Source organism: Myxine glutinosa, chromosome 1 (assembly GCF_964187855.1).
Source record: "Myxine glutinosa chromosome 1, kmMyxGlut1.1, whole genome shotgun sequence".
Taxonomy (NCBI): Eukaryota; Metazoa; Chordata; class Myxini; order Myxiniformes; family Myxinidae; genus Myxine; species Myxine glutinosa.
Window position 1 is genome coordinate 327,388,507 of NC_136261.1, and position 25,974 is coordinate 327,414,480.

At 48.7% G+C, this 25,974-nt stretch overlaps 2 protein-coding genes across 13 annotated transcripts in view; both read left to right on the forward strand.

Annotated features, from left to right (window-relative positions):
- The window catches only part of LOC137411652 (uncharacterized), a 248,836-nt gene extending 226,414 nt beyond the window's left edge, over window positions 1-22,422 (forward strand). For all 12 annotated transcript variants that reach the window (XR_013621776.1, XR_013621780.1, XR_013621773.1 and 9 more), the window contains one exon: window positions 22,221-22,422. The gene's annotated coding sequence lies outside the window, so the exon portion shown is untranslated. The remainder of the gene's footprint in view (window positions 1-22,220) is intronic.
- On the forward strand, window positions 9,942-20,321 carry LOC144889480 (uncharacterized). Its single transcript, XM_078769752.1, has 2 exons — window positions 9,942-14,055; window positions 19,400-20,321. The coding sequence occupies exons 1-2, from the start codon at window positions 13,078-13,080 to the stop codon at window positions 19,502-19,504; spliced, it is 1,083 nt and encodes a 360-aa protein (XP_078625878.1). The 5' UTR covers window positions 9,942-13,077; the 3' UTR covers window positions 19,505-20,321.
- Window positions 22,423-25,974: the final 3,552 nt, after the last annotated feature.

Genomic DNA, 25,974 nt, shown 5'->3' on the forward strand with positions numbered 1-25,974 from the left:
TCCTTTGCTCAACCTTGCTCCCCACGCGTTCCCCACATCGCTTCACCTCGTCGCGTACCGCCGCGACCTTCCCGCTCAACCTGCGCTCAATGTCCTCCCCCATTTCTTTTATGTCCTTTCTCGACGCTACTTTCATTTTTTTCCATATCACACCTGGATTCTTTTATTTCGTCCCTCATTTCTTTCAATTCCCAGGTGGATTTGTCCCCCATTTCTTTCATTTGGCCACCCAGCATTTCCATGGATGCTTGTAGTTGAGCTGCTAATAACCGCAGGTCCAAACCTGCTGGCACCGCGGGCTCAGCTCTCGCCGCCACGTGCGAGGCGCCGCCATTTCCGTTACCAGCTGCCGCCCCCTCTTCGGCTTCCTCCACTACCAACTGTCCCTGCAGGTCCTGGGTCATCACTTCTTCTACCCCAACCGGCATACGACTGCCTTGGCCAGCCATGGTACGAATATAATTTGGATTTTAAAACTAAATTTCGTTTGCTCGTAATTTGGAGCCAATTCGTCCAAAAAATTTTTTAGGGTTCAAATCCCACTCCTGACACCAAATTGTTGCGGATCTTCGAAGCCCGTTCTCGTTACAAAAGGGGAGATTAAACCCCTTTTTCCCCCTAGGACTTCGGGTCTGCGAGACCGAGTCGCCACTTCCGGGCAAACGTGGAAAAGGGTTTCGGGACAAATTCACACGTACCTTTGGTACCCACGCCGCAACGGAAGCGGGGATCGAGCCTCGCACGACCCACGCTTAATTGAGTACGCCCGAGCGGAATGCGTATCACGTGACTCGTGCTGTTACTTTTCTATTGGAACCCAATTAGAGCGGTTTTATTCGTACCATGCGAAGCCAATGATGGCAAAGACAGGACGGTCAAATCAGAAGAAAGAACAAGATTTATTTACACTATGTACAGGGATTTGAAGAAGGAAAGGGACACAGGGCAGAAGCTTCATCGATCTTAACTTATCCCCAGACAATGGGCCCACTCACATACACGGGGAGATGGAGGAAGGATGTTCGCGCGCCAAACGCGCCTGCTTCGGTCGCTCCTGGAACAGCTCACCCGGCGTGTAGCCCTCTGGCGGTCACGGCACGTATCCAGGCGAAGGCAGGCAGGAGGTAAATCGCACGTCTGTGGCCCGGCGTGGGTCGTTCTTTACAGCGCGCGATTAATACTGTGCAGAGCGCGGGGAACAGGGCAAAGTTCGTGCACAACGAGGTAATTCAGTTCATAGGCGATACGATTCAATACGAGGCAATGCTGACGCGCGTTCTCAACTCATCTGCCGTATCCTCCTCAACTCCGCCTCATCTCAGAGAATTGCTGGGCTGATCTCAGAACTCCACTCTGAACTCATCTGAGGTGGGGGGGGGGGGCTCTGGGCAGGGTTATATGGTCCCGCCCCAGAGTCTCACTCAAATGTTCCAAACCCCGCCTCCTGCCGCAGTGGTAAGCCACTCCCCTCGAGCCCTGATTGGAGGCTCGCGCCTACCGATCACTCCTACTCCTCCTGCCCCGCCTTCCTTCGGCCTCGGTCGACCTGTTCAGGCCTGCCGCGTGGCATTTCAGCGCCAATACCAAACCAAAGCGCCATAAGGACACCTAATTTCACTAGACTACTCAACGCAAAACTAAACACAGGAAAGGGCTACGCTTACATTTACTAAGAAATAACTGAACTATCGCGAGGCTACATGTTGTGGTGTAACTAACTAGGAGGGGAAATGAACCTTTATTCCAAAACCGCAACAATATATATATATATATATATATATATATATATATATATATATATATATATATATATATATATATATATATATATATATATATATATATATATATATATATAGATATATATAGATATATATAGATATATATAGATATATAAAGATATATATAGATATATATAGATATATATAGATATATATAGATATATATAGATATATATAGATATATATATATAGATATATATAGATATATATATATAGATATATATAGATAGATATATATATATATATATATATATATATATATATATATATATATATATATATATATATATATTGTTACGGGTCGCGGACAAGATGTTACTTTTGGCCAAGCGGGGGTCAAACCGCGACCGTGACAGGATCCCCGATTAACCCGATTCCCCAAACGTTGACCAAATCGCGCCACAGGTATTCAATGTGGAAACCTCTAAAGCGACCGAAAGAGAATGAAGAGAGAAGAAGACAGAGTACGGAGGAATAACAAGATTTATTATACAACAAGCAGAAAGGCAATCACAGTTATTTACAAGCAAGGAATGGAAGAAGCAGGTGACACAGGGAAATCATTAGCTTATCAATTCAGTTTACTTAACCCCAGGACAACATTCAAGACAGACGACGTTCACACTTACACGGGGGAAATTGCAGGCAGGAATGGCGGAGGTGGGTTGCTGGAGAGGGAGGCAGGGTCAGGTCCCTGCAACCGGCAGGGCTGGAGGTAGCAGCTCCGACTCCTCGCGTTTTTGGCAGGAAAACACTCGGTCGCGTCGACGCTGCTGATGCTGTGGACGTTGCGCGCTGGCTCGGTCACACCTGCTCCTCTCCTTCTGGTGGAGCCATCTCCCTCCTCTCAGCGCGTCTCTCCAAAGCTTGTTTCATCTCCAAGTACCTCTCATGAACCTCCTCACGCGTCTCTCAGTACCTCTTACTTTGGGGAGCGCCTCTCATCTCTCATCTCTCATCTCTCATCTGCCGAAGCAGTCCCTTCCAGTCACTTTTATCACTGGTGTCGGAATCAAGCCGCCGGCTGCGAGGTCACGCCTACCGGGTCGCTCACCGCGGTGCTGGTTGGCTGTTAGGGCTGTCCGATTCCACCTCTGATCATGACGACGTGCCACGCCCGTGAGTTGGCGGCTCCTACCCCCCTCTTCTCCGAGATTAGCACATGGGCAATGGCGGCTTGCGGGATTGAACACCACTCGCACCGCTTTTGAAGGGAACTTTGGAGAGCGGAGATGATTGGGGAAATTGAAAAGGGCCTACTCTTATTTCGTTTGATGCAATGCAGAGTCAATCTCATGGGAAACACATATTTAGCCTACATAGAATAAGGGAATAAACTATTCAAAAAGATATATCGTGGCCTGTGTGTAGGTTTATGAAATTAACTAGGGGGACGTCCTTCGATCTTATTTACTCTACGAGGGTCAGTTAAAACACAGCAAACCAGTTCTCACATTCTTTACACTTTCCAAATTCGTTACAATATATATATATATGGCATCAGGCAAGATGTATATATATATATATATATATATATATATATATATATATATATATATATATATATATATATATACATATACATATACATATGTATATATAGTGTTGCGGATTCGGGGGTCGGCTCTCCCCTTATCAAGGGGGGGGGGGGGGTAATCCCCTTGTCTTTTAAGCTGGCCGCCCCCCAATCCTGGAAATTATGACGTCACTTCCGGTTGGTGGTAAGTAGGGTTGTAAGCCCAATTGGTCTTATTACCTAAGTACTACCACCGGCCGTAAGCGAGGAGATAACTCCCACCCGAGCCGCAGCGGTAATGGATATGCCGGGCGAAGCGAGCCATGACTCGGGCCATTAACAAACACTAAACCCGATTAAAGCGGTTTCCTATTGTGCCACAGGTACTCAATTGAAAGAAAGGACGCAAACGATCGAATAAGAGGAAACCCAGACAATAAGAAGAACAAAGAGTGGGTTTATTAATTAGATACAAAAACCCAAAGAGGAAACAAAAGGAAAGAATGTACAGGGGGAAGAAGAAGAAGAAGAAGAAGCAGGACACAGGGCAGGCTTAACTACACAGTCTTAAATCCCTTGGATCATCAGGCCCCACTCACAAACTTCACTATAACTAACCGGCTCCCAGAGCCTACCTGCGGCCTCACCTTTTTTTTTTTTTTAACCGACTGCGCAATGCCGGGCATTGGAGGTCACATCTCTTCAAAGCTGTCCATGCGCGCATGCTTTCGAAGTTAAGTAATTTTTCACGATTGTGTTTTTGTCGAAACTGTATCTTTCTTTCGGTGTGTGTACCTATTGGTGTGTCTTTAATAGGATTCTCGGTGTTGGTTTTTCATACCTGTGGACAGAATCGTCGGTTAGTTTGTGTCGCGTATTCTGAGGCCTAGTGTAGTAGGCTACCGTGTCCGACCTTGGCTTGAGGCTTTGTTTTTGTCTCAGCGGTTCTTCGATTGCGCTGCAATTACTTTCGGTCTCTGTTTTTCCCGGTCTTTTCACCCCATACTTCCTTGTTTAAAATCTCTACTCAAAAAAAAAAAAAAAAAAAAAAAAATCCTTCTCTGTTCTTATCCGTTTGTTCGTTCTTATTTGTTCGTTCGTTCTTCGACCACGTTGTTCGTGATCACGTTGTTTAAAATGTTAAAAACTGTCCCCTGAAGAACTGTATTCTGTCGTATACTATAACACCTTTTTCTTCTTCTTCTATAAAAGGATGCTTTCGACTTGCTCACAAAATCTATTCATTCCAAAAAAAAATTCCATCTCTTACAGTGCCTCTTTCATATATTCCCTAAACTCTCCAGCACTCCACCCATCCTTCAGCGTCCTCAAACGTATTTTTGACTCGAAGGTCTCAAGAAACTCATTTTGCAATAAATGTTCGTTTCCCATTAATCGTACACTTTTCAAAATCCAATCTCACCCCTCCCCTCCAAATCTTCCCCATCACCCCTTCCCTCCAAAACTTCCCCATCACCCCTCCCCTCCAAATCTACCCCCTTGCCCCTCCCCTCCAAATCTTTCCCATCACCCATCTCTTTCAAATCTACCCCCTTGCCCCTCCCCTCCAAATCTTTCCCATCACCCATCTCTTTCAAATATTCCCCCTTGCCCCTCCCTCCAAATCTTCCCCATCACCCATCCCCTCCAAATCTTCCCTATCAACCCCTCCCCTCCAAAACTTCCCCATCACCCCTCCCCTCTAAATCTACCCCCTTGCCCCTCCCCTCCAAATCATCCCCATCACCCATCTCTTTCAAATCTTCCCCCTTGCCCCTCCCCTCCAAATCTTCCCCATCACCCATCCCTTTCAAATCTCCCCCCTTGCTAGACTCCCCTCTCACCCCTCCTCCTCAAATCGTCCTCCCCGCTTCTTCCCCCTTCCAACTTTCACCTTCATCTCCCTCAACCTTCTGCCTCACTCTTCCCCCTCCTCAAATAACACCTCACTGCACCTCACACAATCACCATCAAACCTTTTGTCCGCCTCATTCTTCCCTTTCTCCAAGCAATTCTGAAATCTCTGACACACCTTCAACAGCTCTCCCTACCTCTTCCTCCTCTTCCACATCTTACCCTACCGCTCCCCCCCCCCCCCCTGTTCTCTATCCGATGCTCCCCTTTCCTCTTCTTTAACAGTATGGACCTCAAACATCCGGGGCCTTCGCTCAAACTTGACTGATCTCTCCATACAGGTTGCTTCTGACAAACCAGACGTGATCTGCTTAACAGAAACTTTCCTCCTTCATGATGTCTCTGATTCCTTGGTATCTCTGCCAGGTTACTCCCTCCTCCGGTATGATAGACCTGAGCCTCGTCCTGGAGGTGGGGTTGCTATCTTTATAAAAAAAAACTCTTCCTCACTCGCCCTGCACTGCCCTCTCTCTCTACCTCACCCCCAGGAATACCTTTGGCTACGGCGTCCCCTTCACTCCCACCTTTTGTTCATATGTGTGTTGTACCGTCCACCAAACAGTGATGACTCCATCTACATCTCGCTGCCTGATAATATGGACCAACTTCTATCGACCCATCCCAACTCTCCCTTCCTCATATGTGGTGATTTCAATTGTCACCATGCCAGTTGGCTGGGTGTGGGTACCTCTCTCACCAGCCATGGCTCTTCAGCAGAGGACTTCTGTGACTCACTGGGACTGACACAATCTGTCAATTTCCCGACCCGGATCTCAGTCAACGGAGCATCTTCTCTTCTGGACTTGGTTATGACTAACTTCCCTGAAAATGTCTGCTGCTCTTCTTCTGCTCCAATCGGCTCATCTGATCATGTGCTTGTTAAAGTTTAAAGTGTTCTGATCATGTGCTATGTTTCACTCACTCACCGCAGGCAGGTCGGTGGTCTTTCTGTCTTCTACCGACTCCTCTCCGGCCTTGCTCCCCCAGCTCTCTCTGTGCTCTGTTCCCCAAATATTCCGACAGGTCGCACAAGATCTGCCAGCCACCCTCTGATGGTTAAACTGCCGAAATCTCGGCTCTCTGCTCACCTTCACTCTTTCATTCCTCTTTTCTCCCGCCTCTGGAACAAACTCCCACACTCACTTCAATCACACTCCTCCCTCCAGGTCTTTAAAACAGCTGTTCACCACCATCTCTTATCTTCCCCCATCCAAAACCTTGATCATTTCTACCCCCACTAATTCACCCCAGATCCACCTTGTTTGAAATTCCAACTTCTTTCCTGGAAGTCCTGGCAGTATCCATATGTTTTATACCTCTCCCACCCCCCCCCCCCCCCTTCCTATGCCTCCTCCCCAAAGCCATCTCCCTCCCACAGTTCTCTCGATGTCTCCATGTCTCTCGGTCCCGACTCTCAAATGTTGTGTTTGTGTCCTTCCCCCTCTCTCCCCATCTTGTCTACTGCTCCCGATGTTATTTGTTTTATGTGTCTGTTTGTCTTTCTGTGTGATTAATGTTCGCTCTTTCACGAGCCTCGATCTTGTATACAAAAAAAAAAAAGAACAAAAAAAAGTGGACATCTCTCTGACCATTCTGAGAGAGCCTCCGCAGCGTCGACGAGTCTCGCATTTCACTCAGGCCAACTGGCACAGTCTTCAAGCAGCCATCAATCATCTAGACTGGTCTCCCATCTCTACCACCTCTGACATCAACTCATCCTGGGAATTCTTCCAAAGTAAATTGCTCTCTCTCATGCACAGATTTATCCCATCTCGTCTTCAGTTGTCATACCCTTCCTCCTGTCCATGGTACACGGATTCTTGTGGTGAGGATATTGCCCAGAAACAACTTGCTTTCGTCTCCTGGAAAGCAAATCCAACGGAAAGAAATCTCATTTCCTTTCACAAAGCCCGAAACAAGTGTGTGTCCACCCTCAGGAGAGCCAGGAAACAATATCTCTCCGTTCTCAGGACCGAACTCTCTTATCTGTCTCCCTCTTCCAAATCCTGGTGGCGTCTGGTCAAATCTGTTTCTGGTGTTTGTTCCCCCTCCATCCCATCTCTCACCTCAAACGGCCACACGGCTGCCTTCGCACGTGAAAAAGCTGAATCCCTCAACTCTGTGTTTGCCTCTAAATCTTGTGTCCCAAACCCATCCCTCTCTGTACCCACCGTACCCAGTCGTACCCAGCTGCTCCTGGACTCTGTGTCCTTTCCTCCTGCAAAGGTGGAAAAGTTTCTGTCAACCCTCGACTCTGATTCTGCAACTGGACCTGACGGCATCAGCCCACGGGTCCTAAAATCCTGTTCTTCCGCTCTTTCACTCCCTCTCTCTGTTCTCTTCACCCTCTCTTTTGCTCAAGATCATCTTCCATCTGCTTGGAAATCTGCCAACATCACCGCTTTGCACAAAAAAGGTGCAAACACAGATCCCAGCAACTACAGACCAATCAGCCTTCTCCCAATTATCAGCAAAGTCATGGAATCCATCATTGCTTCAGATATGAAATCTTTCCTGTTCTCCAATGGCTTGATCTCTGATCATCAATTTGGTTTCAGACCTGGTCACTCTACTCTGGACATGCTGCTTCTGCTTTCTCAACAATGGATGGAGGTCCTCAATGTCAAACAGGAAATTAGAGCTGTCTCACTTGATATATCACCGCGCCTTCAATACGGTGTGGCACCCCGCTCTGCTCACCAAACTCTCCTCCTATGGTATCCATGGAAATTTCCACGCATGGCTTGCGGACTTCCTCTCTGGTCGTCATCAATGTGTGGCCCTGAATGGATTTCTCTCATCTCCCCTTGCTGTTCAGGCTGGAGTTCCCCAAGGCAGTGTTCTGGGCCCTGTGCTTTTTCTGGTCTTCATCAATGATCTCTCTGACTCTCTTGAAAATCCTCTCTATCACTTTGCTGATGACTCGACTCTCTGTCACTCCATTCTTCATCCCTCAGATCGGCAGTCTGCAGCCTCCTCACTCTCTGCAGACCTGGACAAAATCACAGACTGGGCAAACAGGTGGAACATGTCTTTCAATCCTGACAAATCTCACACTCTTACGATGTCTCTCCGAAAAGACCGACTGGACAACCCTCCCATCCACTTTCTGAATAATCCTCTACAAGAAGTTCTGTCACTCAAGCTTTTGGGTCTCACTATCTGCCATGATCTTTCCTGGGAAAACCACATTTCAAATCTGGCCTCCAAAGCCAGTCGCCGACTGGGCATCCTCCGTCGTGCGAAGTCCTTCCTTGGCACACCTGAGCTCCTCACCACATACAAGGCTTTCATCCGCAGCTCAATGGAATACTGCTCTCCCCTCTGGGCTGGTGCTCCTGCCTCACACCTAGCTCATCTTCACGCTGTTGAAACCAAAGCGTTCAGAATCATTGGAATCTCCCGCGATGAAGTTAACTCCAAGGGCCTCTCACTCACTCACCGCAGGCAGGTTGGTGGTCTTTCCGTCTTCTACCGACTCCTCTCTGGCCTTGTCCCCCCCCCCCCCCCAGCTCTCTCTGGGCTCTGTCCCGCAAATATTCCTACAGGTCGCACAAGATCTGCCTGCAACCCTCTTATGGTTAAACTGCCAAAATCAAGACTCTCTGCTCACCTTCACTCCTTCATTCCTCTTTTCTCCTGCCTCTGGAACAAACTCCCTCACTCTCTTCAATCCCACTCCACCCTCCAGGTCTTTAAGACAGCTGTTCACCCCCATCTCTTATCTTCCCCCATCCAAAACCTTGATCTTTTCTACTGCTGCTAATTCCACCCCAATTCCACTTTTTTGAAATACCAACTTCTATCCTGGAAGTCCTTGGTGTCCTTGTGTTTTATACTTCTCGCACCCCCCCCCCCCCTTCCCACGCCTCCTCACACCCAAGCCCTCTCCCTCCCACACATCTCCCTGCTCTCAAATGTTGTGTCTGTGTGCTTCCCCTTCTCTCCCCATCTTGTCTTCCGCTCCCTCTTTTTATATATTTTGTTTGTCTGGTTGATTTGTTTGTGAAGTAAATGTTAGCTCTTTCACAAGCCTCGATTCAGCGTACAAAAAAAACAAAAAAAAACCTTAACAAACCCCGGACAAACAGACAGACTCACACGGGATTGTAGTGGTAGGAGGAGAAGGTCCAGGCAGATGGTTCAGGTGTTGAGGTCCGGCTCCAGGTGTCGACTCCTACCGTGGCGAAAACCCGGGCAGGCAGCTAGCACGTATCATTGGCGCGCGACCGGACCTTACATATGGCGGGGGGGAAGTCCTTCGCAAGTCCGTATGCGCAGTTCCTATGAATTCATAAGAATTAGGAGTTCTCCAGCGCAGCTCGTTCCAACGCAGCTCTCTCCCAACGCAGCTCTGTCCGTGCCCTCTCTGTTAGCGCGGCTCTCCCACTCACTCTGCTCGTGAACTCCTTACTCAGCTTCGCTCCCTCCTCTCTCTCTCCTCTGTGAAAAGGCGCCGTGCTTGCGCTTATATAGTCCGCTTAGAAATCAATGCGCGCTTCATCGAGCCACGCCTATCAGTGAGATTACCTCAGCCCCGATTGGTCAGCGAGGGCTCACCGGCCCCACCCTCGACGGCTCGTGGACGAGGGCACACCTCTTCTCGTGGCTCCGCCCCTTCTTTCCCCGAGCCGACCGCGTGTTCAATGGCGTTTGAATGCAGCGAAAGCTGCTAACAAAACCACGTGAGAGCATTGGGAGGGACAGGCCCCATCTGTAGGTGGGCATGATGGAGTAGCTTGGAGAGAGAGAGGTTCGAATGTGATGAATGGGGCCTACCTTATTTGATTAATGCAACGCAGATTCGACTATTGGGAACATGGCCTTATTTAAACACATACTAAGGAGATAACTAAAGTCCTATGGTGACCTACGTGTTGCTTATGGACTAGCTATGGGTGCGACCTTATTAAATGCTGGGTTATTTACAAGAGTTATTATTTACAAGTATTTACAATTGAGGGGTTCTCAAAACCGCAACACTGCACCCTCCTCTCCTCCAGGCCCGGCCCGGGCCGAAACAACTTTAATTTAATGTGACACTTAGGTGTGGTAACCCTCTACTTTTAACCTCACCCTGAGTGCGACAGTTTTAACACTAAGTATGTCCCGCCTGCTGCGTTGCATTCTACCTATCAGACTCATGCCCACAGACTAACCGAATTGCGGAATTATTTTCAAAACTACACATTAAGCCGGTGGGGAGCATTATTTACAAACACACTACTATTTTGATTATTTACAAAACTGCAACCCAGGACCTGTCTTTTGTGGGAAACAAAAGCAGAACTTTTGAGAAGAGGAAAAATACCACACTGCACTGCACTGATACACCATACCACCTGCACCAATATGCACCAATAATAAAAATACCCAGCAAAGCACCATCAAGAAAAGCACAAAACACATTTCAAAGAAAAACTAATAAATGGTGTCTTGTGATGTCTTCTCCGCTGGGCCGCTGGTTCTGGTCGTCTTGCTCTTCTCACTTGCTGCCTATTTAATAAAACGGATTGCACCGATCGTGTCCGCTCTTTATTTATGGCCATCAGGCCAAACTCCGGTGGTCGACCTGCATGGCATAGGTACCACTTGAAACCGTGGTCCTCAACCAAGATGCTGCTGGCAGCAATGACCGGTCCCCAGCAGAAGTGCCAGGCCCCAGAACATGGGGTCCATAAGGTGGTACTAGGCCACAGAACGTGTGGTCCATAAGTGGTGTACCAGTGCAGGCCGGAGGCAGTGGAGGTGCGGGCACACAACTGCAGTCACCTGCGCACTCCCCCCGGGCCCAAAAGAAACAAGTCCATGAGTGGGGGAAGGAGGACAAGCAAAGCAGCGGGGCAAGGCCGCAAGAGTACACGTTAAAAACAAGGCAATGCAAGGTGAAGGGCGCTTGAGAGCGAGCGGAGAAAGCCCGTCCCTAGCGTACGTTCCCCCGCCCCCTGTCACCTAACCTACCCTTGCCCCTACCCCGTATTTACACAGTCTACACATTTACAAATCCCGTCTCTACCGTCTTGTCCTTCCCATTCCCTCTAATCCAAATTCATCATCAATCCCTCCTAAGGAGGAAGAGATGGAATATAAACAATGTCTCACCCATGTCGAGATGCGTCTTTCATTCCCAAATGTCTGCCAAAATATGGTGTGGAGTTTATCACCTCGATGAGTGGATGCGGAGGGTGCGAAGAGACTTTCATCCTAGCTATCTCCTAAATGACATTAACTCTGTTTACTCTACCCGGGGTCTTTCCCTGCCAACCATTGGCCACTTTACTCTATGTGGTTCTAAAAACCAATTCCCATTGAACATACTGTGGGCTTCTCGTGGTTTTAACGTCGATGCTCGGATTGCTCACCAAATTTGGTGTCTCACTCCCCCGATTCTTTCCCCCTGTGCCCTCGCACAATTTCGGGGCTGGGTCGTGTGGCTCACCAGCAGGTCCGCTCACCTGCACACCTCCGCCACCATACGTCGCCACCCGAGCTTACCTGCTCCTCACCCTTACCTACCTGGGGAAGGCCCTCCCTGGTGCTTATCCCCTCGGTGCCCTCTCTGGCACTGGGCTACCCGGGTCCGTCCTCCGGATCCTCGGGCCCCATTGAACACTACCTGGCTCCCAGAGCCTACCTGCGGCCTCACCTGGCGGACAGACTAACAGTGGCGGAGTGCCCAACCAACCATTCTCACTAACAGGCCACACGCCCAGCCATTTCACTCCACTAATGCACCCATCAAGCAGTACTCTGCTACTTTCACACCACAGATGTCAATATCCAACCACAATTTACCTACTCCCTCTACCTACTTTTAAACTACCCTGCCCGGGTATTCGTGAAGGGGTCCATCCTTCCCCCATCCACTCCTTCGAACCATACACTCCACTCCACATATTCCACAATACTCACTCCACACCATTCATTCCGCACGCCTTTCTTGCACACCTTTTGTGCTCACACACCTCAACCCCAAAAATTCTCATGCACACAGCATCATCTGGCTAACTATTGCCCTTCGAAGATTAGTGCTTCCCTGTCATCCCATTAAACTATGCACATCCCTCGTCGTTATCAACCAACTACCCTACTATACGTCCCCACCACAGGTACAATGTCACTACTTAAATCTCAAGTCACCTAAAGTCATTTCTAGGTCCCTATACATTATCCAAGCCCTCCCTGGCTAGGTTTTCACTGCCACACCCCATAAAACTATAGCTCATGTGCCCAAAGGTACGATGTGAGGGATGGTAGATCTACCATCCCTCTACACCGTATACTATTTGCCATCATTACTCCTACCATTAATCGTCCACTATGCTTGAGCCTCTCGTTGCGGGAAATAAATAATCAAAGCTCGGCTTCGCAAAGCCGAGCAATGAATTTGGGTGGTTTGTCTCCGACAGGTTGGATCCGTCCGGCATTCGGATTCAGGGGAGGAGGTTTTGTCGGACCAAGACTCCAGGCACCATCTCGGCGCAAGGCCTTGCGCTCCCAAGCGCGATTTCCCAGCCTTGCCCGGCCGGAGCGCCGCTACCACAAGGGGCGCTGCTCCGACCCCTCCTACCTCCCCTCGAACCGGGCCGGTCGCCTTGCCTGGCAAAGCGCGGAATCGACCGTGCAGGGCGGTGCCCGGCGCGGATCGCGCACGGCGGTTCTTGACAAACCGCCGCGGCTACGACCTCCGCCGGTCCCCGCAGCACACAAAGCCCGTCACGGACCGAGAGCTCGCGTCGGCTATCCTTCGGCCTGAACGCTGTCCCGGTTAACGTCGATGCTCGGATTGCATTCTCACACTACGCGTTCCGTTCTACTCTCATACATCTCAGCGCTCCAGCGCCTCTCATACAACCCACGCATTTGATGACCGCACGCTCTCGTGCACACCACCCAGGCACACTCATTTCTCTCACAGACTTCGTTACCCACTTGACCACCGCACACATCCTCACACACCTTGGCGCACACTCCCCCGGTACGTACTCAGTACCACTCATGGGTGTGCACTCTGTTGCACATCCACTCAGCGCACACCTACCCACGGTACTAAAGTACATCGTGGGAAAAACCGACCGAGGATTGCGCAACAGCTCCGAGTTTGTGGACAAAATAACACACACCACGATCCATCCACACGAATCCATGGTGTCCTTTGACGTAATTTCGCTATTCACTAACGTGCCCACAACCCTGGCGGTTGATGTGGCGAGACAGAGGCTAATGGAGGATGATTGCTGGAAACAGGCCGCCGACAAGTTGAATGTTGATGACGTTTGTCACCTCCTCAGCACTTGTCTGTCTTCCACCTATTTTGTCTTTGACAGCACATTTTACAAACAGGTGTTCGGCACTGCGATGGGCTCCCCGGTGTCTGCGGTGGTTGCCAATATGGTGATGGAAGAGCTGGAAACACGCACCATCCCATCCCTCCCAACACAGCCACGTGTCTGGTACCGCTATGTCGATGACACTTTTGTCATCTGCCCCAGCACGGCTGTTAATGCAATCCAGGAGGGCATCAGTGGAATGTTTCCTTCCATCAAATTCACCTGTGAGGAAGAACAGGATGGGTCGCTTCCATTTTTGGACGTCTTGGTGAGGAGGAACCTCAATGGAACCTTAAGTACCGCAGTATATAGGAAACCGACCCAGACCGAGCGTTACCTCGATTTTACGTCTTGCCATCCACTGCACCATAAAAGAGCTGTGGTGAATACACTCGTAAAAAGGGCAAGGAATATACCGTCCACCTTGAAGGGCAAAAGGAGAGAGATCAAGCATCTCAAATGGGTATTGAAAGCCAATGGCTACCCAGACCACCTCTGCCCAAAAAATGAAATGGTAATTAGACAACTCTTGTATGGTGCTGTTCTCTATTGCGTTCTCATCTTGTGTAATACTGCGCATTGTTATTTGCATATTCTGTATCTATTATCTTATTCTAATATCTACCATCGCTTTCTTTGTCTTGCAGATTGATTGTTCATCGTTGTTGCTAATAAACCTGCATTCAATTGATACATTCTTGTTTATGAACAATCAACTCATCTGAAGATGCCTGCTGCAGTCTGCCCCTTCCCGAGCTGTGTCTACGTTACTGACAGCACTGACAATGCCGTTGCTGCTATCCAGCTCTCCATCCACGCCATGACCCACACGTCCATTGCACCAGCCAAACCGGACAAAGTCAGCCGTCCTCGTATCCAAACCGGCGGCACCAGCGAAGATTGGCAATATTTCACCAGAAGATGGGATGGTTACAAGGCAGCGACCCAGATAATCGGCAATGATGTTCGCGTTCAACTCCTTGAATGTTGTGATGATAATCTACGACGTGACCTCCACCGCAGCAACCCACGCATTGAAATCAAGGACGAGGCAGCTATACTACAAGCCATTCGGTCCCTTGCTGTCCGAGAGGAGAATACCATGGTGTCCCGCGTAAACCTCCACAACATGCGACAGGACCGAGAAGAACCAATTCGTACCTACGCAGCCCGTCTGGCTGGTCAAGCTGAGATCTGCAAGTTTTCTGTTGTATGCTCATGCAATCCCCCTACTGATGTCAACTACACCAAGGACATGGTTCGCGATGTCCTATGTCGGGGACTCGCCGATCAAGATATACAACAGGACATTCTCGGCGATCAAAATCAGAACATGAGCTTGGAGGAAGTTCTCATTTTCGTCGAGGCCAAGGAAGCAGGGAAACGTTCCCAGAATGCCTTGCTCGATAGTGAAGGCGCTCATGGCGCAAGCCAATACAAAAACTGGAAGAACAAAAGAGCCCTGATCACTACCGACAAGCAGGCGGCCATTTGTAGTTATTGCGGCAAAACTGGTCATGGCAAACAGCCGAACATCGACCAAAGGCGTCAATTCTGCAATGCCTACGGGAAAACATGCAGTAAATGCGCCACTCGCGGCCATTTTGCACATGTCTGCCGGGGAGGCACGAAAAAGGCGGACAACAAACCTACGGACAAATCAATGGATGCTCATGATGTGGAAGAAAGCAGCCAGGTCCACGATCTCCTCTGCTCTGTCACGGAACGAGAAACGGCCATTTGGAAGCCGCAAATTAAAAGGGCCATGGCCACCTTGTCAACTCCACTACACCTCGACCACCATATATTTGACCACCTCTCTGGCTGGACCAAGAAGAAGTCTCAACCACAGCCGTACATAAAACTCATAGCACGGATCGATAAGGAATCTTATGACCATTTCGGCCAGCCACTGTCATCCCGACCAAAATCGGCCAGGCTCCAGGCCATGGCCGACACTGGCTGTCAAAGCTGCCTCACAGGACTTCATATTTTCCACAAACTCGGGCTGCGTAATGAAGACCTGTTACCTGTCAACCTGAAGATGAATGCTGTTAACAGTGGAAGGGTCCGGATTATCGGCGCCATGCTCCTACACCTGTCTGGTCGCACAGCCAATGGCGACATTATTGAAACCCGACAAATCTGCTACATCTCACCTGACACACGGAACATGTATCTCAGTCGTGAAGCATGCGTCGATCTAGGCCTCGTGTCTAGTAGCTTCCCAACCATTGGCGAATCCAACACAGTTGGTGCTGCAGTGGCAGCAGTTATCGATGCAAATTGTAACTGCCCGGAAAGATCGCTTCCCCCTACACTGCCTACATCTATCCCATTTCCGGCCACTGACGAGAACCGAGAGAGGCTGGAGAAATGGCTACTGGAGTACTACAAAAGCAGCACATTCAATGTCTGCGAACACCAGCCACTACCCCACATGGAAGGTCCGCCTCTCACACTGATGGTTGACCCCGAGGCAACACCAAAAGCGGTGCACACCCCAGTGCCTGTCCCCTTACACTGGCAGGCAGAAGTCAAGGCTGGTATCGATCGCGACATCAGGTTAGGGGTCCTGGAACCGGTGCCAATTGGTGAACCAGTGACATGGTGCAGCAGAATGGTCGTCTGTCCAAAGAAGGATGGGACCCCACGGAGGACAGTTGATCTGCAACCACTGAATGCGCACTGCACACGTGAGACCCACCACACCCAGTCACCCTTCCATCAAGCAATGGCGGTGCCACATAACACCAAAAAGACGGTAACAGACGCCTGGAATGGCTATCACAGCGTTCCAATCAGAGAATGTGACCGCCATCTGACAACGTTCATCACACCATGGGGCCGATACCGTTACTGCACCACTCCCCAAGGTTACATCGCTTCAGGTGATGGATACTCCAGACGATTTGACGAAATTGTATCGGACTTCAAAAACAAGTCCAAATGTATTGATGATACCATCATGTGGAGCGACACATTGGAAGAGAGCTTTTTTCAGGCATGCAACTGGCTCGACCTGTGCGGCCGTAATGGGATTACGCAAAATCCGACGAAATTCCATTTTGGTCAGGACACGGTCGAATTCGCTGGATTCGAGATCACCATGGACAGTGTACGACCATGCCAAAGGTATCTCCAAGCGATACAGGACTTCCCCACACCAAAAACAATTACTGACATTCGCTCCTGGTTTGGGCTAGTCAATCAGGTAACATACTGCTTCAGCATGACCGAGAGGATGCGACCTTTTCGGGACCTCCTAAAACCATGCACCCCCTTCTACTGGGATGCAACACTACAATCCCTATTCGAAGAATCAAAACGACTCATCATATCTGAAGTCGCAAATGGGGTCCGGATCTTTGACAAGGAACGGACAACATGTCTCGCAACTGACTGGTCGAAGGATGGGATTGGCTTCTGGCTCCTCCAAAAACACTGCAGATGCCCTGGTGAAACCCCACAGTGCTGCCCCGATGGCTGGAAAATCACCCTTGCTGGAGGCCGCTTCACCCATGCAGCGGAGTCGCGCTATGCTCCGATAGAGGGTGAAGCTCTAGCAGTGGCGGACAGCCTGGAAAAAGTAAAGTATTTTGTGTTGGGATGCAAGAACCTGATTATTGCCGTCGATCACAAGCCCTTAATCAAGCTTCTTGGTGACAGACGATTAGAGGACATCCATAACACGCGGCTTGCCAACTTGAAAGAAAGGACCCTAGCATATCGTTTCCGAATTATCCACATCCCGGGAAAACGACACTGCGTACCAGATGCGATTTCACGACATCCGTCGGGTGCCAGACCATCGGAACGACTGCCACTGGTGGATGACATTTCCTCCATTATGGATGTGGCCACATCGACTACACTAAGACAGCACACCTTGACTGGGCTGTGGACCACAGATGACGACACTGGCATGGAAATGGCTATTTCTATGGCAGCCATCAAGACACTCGATTCTGTGCGGTCCGTCACTTGGGACGATGTTCGGGACGAAACAGCAAGTGACACTCAGATGCTGCAGTTACTCAATTCTATTGAGCAGGGTCTACCTGCCAGTCGGGACGATTTCCCTGTGTCCATTTTGGAATACTTTCCCTTCCGTGAACACCTCTACACTATTGATGGCATAGTGGTCTACAAGGGGAGGATTATCATCCCACCGAAGCTACGGAAGCTTGTCCTTGAGAATCTTCATGCTGCTCACCAAGGAGTCACGGCTATGACCACCCGGGCCAGCAGCTCGATCTTTTGGCCTGGAATCACTCCCCAGATTCATGAGATGCGCAATCGCTGCTCACACTGCAATCGGATGGCCCCATCGCAACCGAGCGCTCCACCTACAGCCTCAGCTGAACCTGCCTACCCTTTCCAGTACGTTTGTTCAGATTACTTTCATCACAAGGGTCGGAGTTATTTGGTCACCGTTGATCGTTACTCTAATTGGCCAATCATTCAGCTAACAACTGGCGGGGCACAAGGCCTAGTGAAATGTCTGCGGTCGAACTTCGCCACTTATGGTATCCCCGACGAATTGGCATCTGACTGTGGGCCAGAATTCACGGCACATGACACCCAAGACTTCTTGCGTCGGTGGGGCGTTAACCATCGGTTGTCATCCACTGCCTTCCCACACAGCAACTGTCGTGCCGAGATCGCAGTCAAAACATCGAAAAGATTGATCACCGATAACACTGGTTCCAATGGTGAACTAGACACTGATCGGTTCCAACGTGCAATACTCCAGTACCGGAATGCACCGGATCAGGACACTAGGTTGTCTCCAGCCATGATCATCTTCAAGAGGCCAGTCAAGGACTTCATACCCATCATCCCAGGCAGATACTTGCCATCGGACACCTGGCGGGAAACACGCAACAATCGTGAGGAAGCTTTGCGCATTCGGCATGCCAGGGAGATCGAAAGACTCTCTGAACACACGACAAAACTACCTCCACTGGCCGTCGGGGACCATGTCCGGATCCAGAACCAGACCGGCCTGGAACCACGAAAATGGGACCGGACCGGAACCGTGATTGAGGTAAAACAATTCGATCAATACGTTGTCAAGGTGGATGGCTCCGGAAGAATCACTCTCCGGAATCGTAAGTTCCTGCGACGTTTTACGCCTTTCAGCATGACAACTCCCACTACGACTGGCAAACGTGGCATGCTGCCAACCGTTATGCCAAGTGTTATGCCAATCGTACCGAAATACTTAATGTCTGGTACCCAACCCATCGCCGCTCCAAGAGTCTGTCTCAATCCTGTTACCACTCCCCAGAAGGGTGAACCCCAACATGTCATTGCGCCGGGCTTACCATCACAGACACTCCGCTCCACCACCGCGATGACACCACCTGCGAGAGTCGCTAACCAACCACATGTGCAGACCACCGCCACACCTCCACGGTCACTGCCTATTTCTGCCCCCTTGACGGTTCGGGTGATGATGGACCAGCTGGAGGGGACTCCGGCGTCGAACAGGGCGATAGTGAACCACCCACCGGAGACTCCCACAATGGACCAGGAAATTACGAACTGCCCTCAGAGGACTCCGACGATTGATCGGGTGGTGACGGGCCGCCCGAAGCGAATTATCAAACCACCAGCCCGATTCAATTCAGAAGAATATCAATTATAAGCTCATGTGATCCTTTTTCTCGGTCTCCAGTTTCGTTCTATTCTGTGTCACAATTGAACGTTTTTGGGAAAGGGAGATAGACAACTCTTGTATGGTGCTGTTCTCTATTGCGTTCTCATCTTGTGTAATACTGCGCATTGTTATTTGCATATTCTGTATCTATTATCTTATTCTAATATCTACCATCGCTTTCTTTGTCTTGCAGATTGATTGTTCATCGTTGTTGCTAATAAACCTGCATTCAATTGATACATTCTTGTTTAGTAATGGCGGCTCCAAGAATCCAGGACGTGCCACAGGAACCACCTAAGGGCTTCTGCGTGCTACCATTTGTGCCACGGGTATCTCAAAGGATTGGCAGGATTTTGAGACCGGTCGGGGTGAGGGTCAACTACCAACCTATATACACCTTGAGACGTGCACTGACCAAGGTCAAGGACAAAAGACTGAAGAATGATTGCACAGGTGTGGTATACACCATTCCATGTGACTGTGGTGGAGAATACATAGGCGAGACTGGAAGAACCTTAGGCCAGCGCATTAATGAACACCACAAGGCCTTTGAGTGTAATCACCCAGAAAGATCTGCTATCGCCAAGCATGGAATAAGGGCGGGCCATGTTCCTCTATGGGACAATGTGAACGTGCTGGCGGTATCTCCGAACCGGGCCAGGAGGCGAATACTGGAGTCCTGGCACACTGGCCAAACGCGGGCACCATTGACAGAGGAGACTGTGGCGTTACCACAAGCATACGGACCTCTCATGCATAAGTACACCAGAGACACACCGATGCGTGGAGGAGGACAAAGACAAAGTGGGACATAGCCGACACAGGCAACACGGACAACAAAACACAATACACCGCTCAAACATGCACAAAACACTTGCAACATAAGCCGAGCATGGGTCCATGGTCACGAGGTCTCGCAACGCAGCTTTGTGATTGGTTGATAGAATAGGCCCACCCCTCCCCCCCGATACATCTGGTAGGAGGTGAACAAGGGAACTTCTCTTGATGAAGGCTAGTGGAGGCTTGGCGCACGCTGGGTTGCTGGCCGAAACGTTGAGTTTTTTTAAAGACAAAGCTATAGGTTGGAGAACGGAAAAATGGATATCGTGGATATATATATATATATATATATATATATATATATATATATATATATATATAATTATATATATATATATTGTTACGGAACCCAACGTCGGCCTCGGATCCCTTCTCAAGGGGGGATTAGTCCCCTCGTTTGTGACTGACCGACGTGGTCCCTGAAGCTGCCAAGCTCCCTCCAGAGGCAGGTGAGCAGCTTCGTTCGCGACCGCGGATAAGATGTTAATTTGCCGAGCGGATGGCAGCCGCGGCACGAACTGTTAACAAAGACTAACCCGATTCTCAAACGTTGGCCAAAATCGCGCCACAGGTTTTCAATGAGGGAAAAGACAACAACGACGGATGTAGAGGAAAGAAAGGCAAAGGGTAAGAAATACAAATATGATTTATTTACTATTTACACAATTGAAAGCAACCAAGGAGTAGGAAAAGATAATAAAATAAAAACAGAAGAAGAAGAAGCGGACACAGTGAAAATGCTAGCTTATCTAAACAGGCTTAACTTATACCCCAAGTACAAGACAAAGACAGACTACAAGCACACTTACACGGGGGATGATGACAGGAATGGCAGGAGGTGGATGGCTGGAGGGCGAGGAAGGCACGGAGCTGGCTGGAGCTTGACCCCGCACGGGACGTCGGGCTGGACCTCGACGGCCACCAATGCCACCGATCCTGATTCCCGCGGGGTAACGGGTCGGAGCTGCCTGGTGGAGCCAAAGCTGCCTGGTGGAGTCAAAGCTGCGTGGTACTGCTCCTGCTTGCTCTCCGGACTCTCTCTCAACTCATGCTCTCAGGACTCTCTTTCAATGCTTGCTCTCTTCGCCGTATATCTCCCCTCTCCAGAACTTAATGGTTCGCTCTCTACGCATGCGCCCCCGTTTTATATCACGCCTCGACCTCTTTCCGCGAGCTCTCTGGGCACGCCTACCGGGTCGCTACTGCAGTGCCGGTTGGCTCGCACGGCCTCTTTTGGCTCCGCCCTTGATGACGAGGGGCGGCCAACACCCTGGATTCGGCGGCTCCTCCCCCTTCTTCTCCGAGCCCACCTCGTGGCTAATGGAGTCGCGGTGAAAACCGCCCAGCAGCTGCAGCGAAAGCCCAAGCCCGACGAAACAGCGGACTGCAGCAAACCGCGCAGAGGAATTTGTAATGCGGCTGACAAAAGGGGATTCCCATGGAGGTTCTGGGGAAATTGAAAGGGGATACTACCTTGTTTCACTTCGGTGCAATGCAGTATTAGTTAATGGATGACATAGCCTTACCCTAATACACACAATAGGGAAATAACTACCAACAAGGAGGAAATCTATGATTGGCTAACGTGATTGTATATGACCTAACTAAGGGACGCCCTTTGACCTTTATACACAACAACTGGAGGAAGGAGGGTGATATATTTTAAAACAAAAAAAAAACAATTCTCATTTCCACAACAATATATATGTGTGTGTGTGTGTATGTATATATGTACGTATATATGTATATATGTTCGCACTTCACCCATTGTTGGTTCGCATTGGGTGTGTGTTTTTGCATGGGTGCGTGTGTTTTTGTATGTTGAGTGGTGTATGTTGTAAGGGTAGGTGGTTGGTTGGTGTTGTGTGTGTATGAATTATCTGGTGTGTTTTGTTGGTGAGTGGTGAAGGGTATAACTGTGGGTGTTTGAGTGTTCCACCATGTTTGTTTGGTGCTGTGGATTCTGGATGTGGAGGTGTTGCTGTTGTAGTCTGTGTTCACACTGGCTGGGGGTGGGGGTATGTACGCATCCAGGTGTCGTTGCTGCATGTGGATGTGTATGTGCCCCTGCTGGCCCACCTTAGCTGACCGTTTCGAGGTATGATTACGAAGAATGATTATTCTTTCCCCTCTTGATAATTTAAAAAGCACTTTTATTGATGTTTTTTTTCCAGATATCGACTGCTTCAGGTGTGTAGTTCATGCAGTGCAGGTGGACTACAGGTGTGAGGATGATGGTGATTTGTGAAGAACAGCGTCGACCTGCCCAGCCGACCTGCTTTCAAATTACAACTGTTTTTTCAATTATCAAATTTCAATTCTTCATTTTTCACACAAATACAACAAACAAGTACAAAATAAATGTCACAAACAAAATCTCAGTGGCCTGTTTTTATTGATTTCTGAATATTAAACCATAAAGTTATGAAACAAAAAACGTTTTGTAAATGTCCCTGCAATGGCGTTATAAAACGTTGCTGCAAAGTTATAATAACGTTAATGCAACGTTATGATAAAACGTTGAGGAAACGTTAGCAAAACCCATCGTTTGAACGCTCCTGCAACGTTGTGTAAATGTTCCTGTAAAGGTTGTGTAAACGTACCTGCAATGGCGTTGTAAAACGTTGCTGCAAAGTTATAATAACGTTAACGCAACGTTATGATAAAACGTTGTGGAAACGTTAGCAAAACCCATCGTTTGAACGTTCCTGCAACGTTGTGTGAATGTTCCTGTCATTGTTGTGCAATCGTATGTGCAATAACGTTATAAAAACGTTGCTGCAAAGTTATAATAACGTCATGATAAATGTTGTGGAAACGTAAACAAAACTCAACATTGCAACGTTCTTAAAATGTTGGAGCAAAACGTTGCAAAAACGAAAGTGAAACGTTGTGGCAACTGTTACGGATTCGGCACTTATTATTATTGCTGTTATTATTAGGATTATAGGTATTGTTGTTTAAGGGAAATGGTTATTGTGGTTAAAAGGTTAAAAGCGCTCATGGTAAAAAGGAGACAGGAAATCGGATCGTGACCCGGAAAGAAAAGGCGTTAAAGAAGAAGAGCGCGTGAGGCAGAGGTGAAACGACGCGTTTTGTAAAAGCTCCATACCCAGCGTGGTCGAGCGTCCATGGAGAGTGAACTTTGAGTCCTGGAAAGGAATCTCGTGCGATCGTTGTTATCGCTGGAGTCGGGGGGAAAAGCCTGCGGAGCCAGGTACAGGTGTGAGATTCTGGAGAATGTTCGCCTAGAGGCTGCGGCCCGAGGAAGAACCGACCGCCATTTCGGGGACCTCGCGCATCGTTCACAGAACCTTGTTTAGCCGCGTCCACTGGTCCCGTCTTCCGGTGGTTTGCCGGGGATGTGTGTACGCGACAGCGGCCTTTGAAGAATACGGTGCGGTTCGCGACTGCACGGTGTATGTGCACGTTTGGATAGCGTCTTGGGGATTCCTCTTTCCACCGCCAATTGGGGTTGGCTGGGACCACGTGACGGTCCCCGCCTTACCTACACCTCTGTACCCGCCTCATCGCCTTCGCCGGGAGCACCATTGTGTTCTAAAGACATTGAGAAGGGCTCAGTTGCAGTCCCTGGGGGTGTCGTGAGTTTGAGCTAGGTTACCATCTTAAGATTTGATTGTAGGGTTGATTGCCCCATTGTTGTATGGCTCTTTTTGTGTGCTTTTAATATAATATTTGTGCATTGACAACCAAGGGTGTGGTTTCCTTATTGATTTGGATTGTTTCCTTTGGTGGTTTCCTGAATGGTTTCATTAGTGATTGATTGTGACACGGAATAACATATATATCTTTCTGCCGGGGTTCCTGTCGGGGTTCGGAGGTTACCGAGACCAGGAGATTGCAGAGGACCCCGTAACAGAAATGCAAAATTGTTAGCCGGGAAATCATTTTTAAAATTCTTATATCCAGATCCGGAGGCAGATCTTCACCAAAATCTAATCATTCCATCCTTGTCACATATCCAGCCTCTCCACCAAATTTCTTCTGAATCTGTCCACAACTTTTGAGATATTCTGTTCACAGACAGACAGACCAACAAATAGACAGGGGTGAAAACATAACCTCTATCTATCCACCTTTAGTGGTGGAATTAAAAAAGAAATTGCCGCCATTTTGTTTGCTACTTGCAGACTTCAGAAGCCTCGGGCCTCTGTTGTACATTTGAAGACTGAACAATGCATCTTCTATCATGAAATAAAGGTACGCTTTGAGGAAATAAAGGAACATTTTGATTACAAGTCATGCAGAGGTAAGGAGGTAATGCAAGTAGAGTTTTTTTTGGGAGCGATTGAGGCAGCGGTCTATTATACACCTCCCAAAGAAAACTTCCATACAATCAAGACGACTGTTGACTTTATGTGTATTTAAAAGTATCGTCTGTCATGAAAGAAAGGTACATGCAATCAGGACAAATTCAGAGACAATGTACTGTTAAACGACACGTCTTCCGATACATGTTCCAATTTGTGTTCAAGATTTAACATTCAATTGAAATTAAGTTGTTGCTCGATCCTAAACTGATGTTTGTGGACAGACGGACGGAGAGACGAACAGACATGGACCAATTGCTCTGCATTCTTCGCTTCGCGTGAGCGGGGTAATGTGGTCAACGTGACAGAGCAGATAAGGTATTTTTGGATATGGGATTCAAACTTAGATTTAAGGCAAACAACATCACCATTTGGCCATGGACTAGTTCGTAATTTGCAGGAAAAAAAAACATTAATCAACTCACAGAACATGGGGTCGTAGTTATAACCGCTGGTGAAACACCTGCAGGAGGTTTTCTGTCTTCAATGATTGAAAATTCAAAATCGACTTCTCCAGTGTTCTTCAGCATCACTTCCGCTGCTTCGTCAACCAGCTGGAAACACAGATGATGAACGTATGAACTGCACTGCTTGACTTGCATTATATTTCTGCAGCGTGTAGACTCGGGTGGCTGAGGCAGTATACACCTGTTGTACTTATTTGAGAACAATGGAACAGGAACAGTGGAAATCATTGGTGGGCACATTGAGGTGTGACGTGATATAAGAGTCGGTGTTGGGGGGTAGAAGCATGTAGTGTTATAATTAGCGAAGACTTCAGAGCCTCTGTCTACCTACTGACATCACACTATTTGATAGAAAGTATTGGGACAGGAAGAAATCTGCAAGGTTATTAAATCTACAACTATCACATTGCACCATTGCTCCTACAGAGTGCATACAAATTCATTGGTAGATCGTTTCTGGCTTACAGACAGCATGTTACAGTCAGTTCTGCTCAATTGTGTTGTTGATATGTCCTGGTCGGTTCCGTTCTAAGAGGTCCGCAGCACGGAGATAGTGGGTCGATCCCCCGGGAAAAACCCAGAGATCGCTCATATCTAAGATGTTGTGATCTTGCCTTCGTGGAGCCAGGACCACACAGTTTTCCACAATGTGTTTTATTGTGTATGGGGTGGCCTGCAGCAGAGCTCAGGTAGGGTTTGAAACAGCAAAGGGCATACCTTATGTGGCTATTCTTGATTGCTTTGGATGGAAGAGCATGGGGGTTAATTTATGGAATTCCTAGCCACCTGGGATAATTGAAGAGGTGAGAGCTGATTGGTTATTCCCTCCAGTTACAGGTGAGAAGCCTTGTGTTGGCTTATCGGTTAGGGTGCCGGCTTGGGATCCTGGGTTCGAATCCCGGTCGATCACTGAATTAACGCCAGGGGGGTTGACTCAGCCTGTCATCCTTCCGAGGTCGGCAAATTGAGTACCAGTTCATTGGTAATTCCCTGTGTGTCGCAAGAGGCGACTAACAGAGTTGGCGGCAGGAAGGGCATCCGGCCATAAAACATCGCTTCAAAAAGGGGACCACGGTGCCTGAAAAAGGCCAACCCTGCTCTGGGGGGAAAAATGGCCTCTAAAGGTAGTT

Excerpts from the sequence above, each read along its gene's own strand:
- LOC144889480 (XM_078769752.1), top strand. The coding sequence starts at position 13,078 with ATGACCGCACGCTCTCGTGCACACCACCCAGGCACACTCATTTCTCTC. Across the intron at positions 14,056-19,399 it reads TCTGCCCAAAAAATGAAATG|ATTGATTGTTCATCGTTGTT; the intron begins GTAATTAGACAA and ends TTTGTCTTGCAG.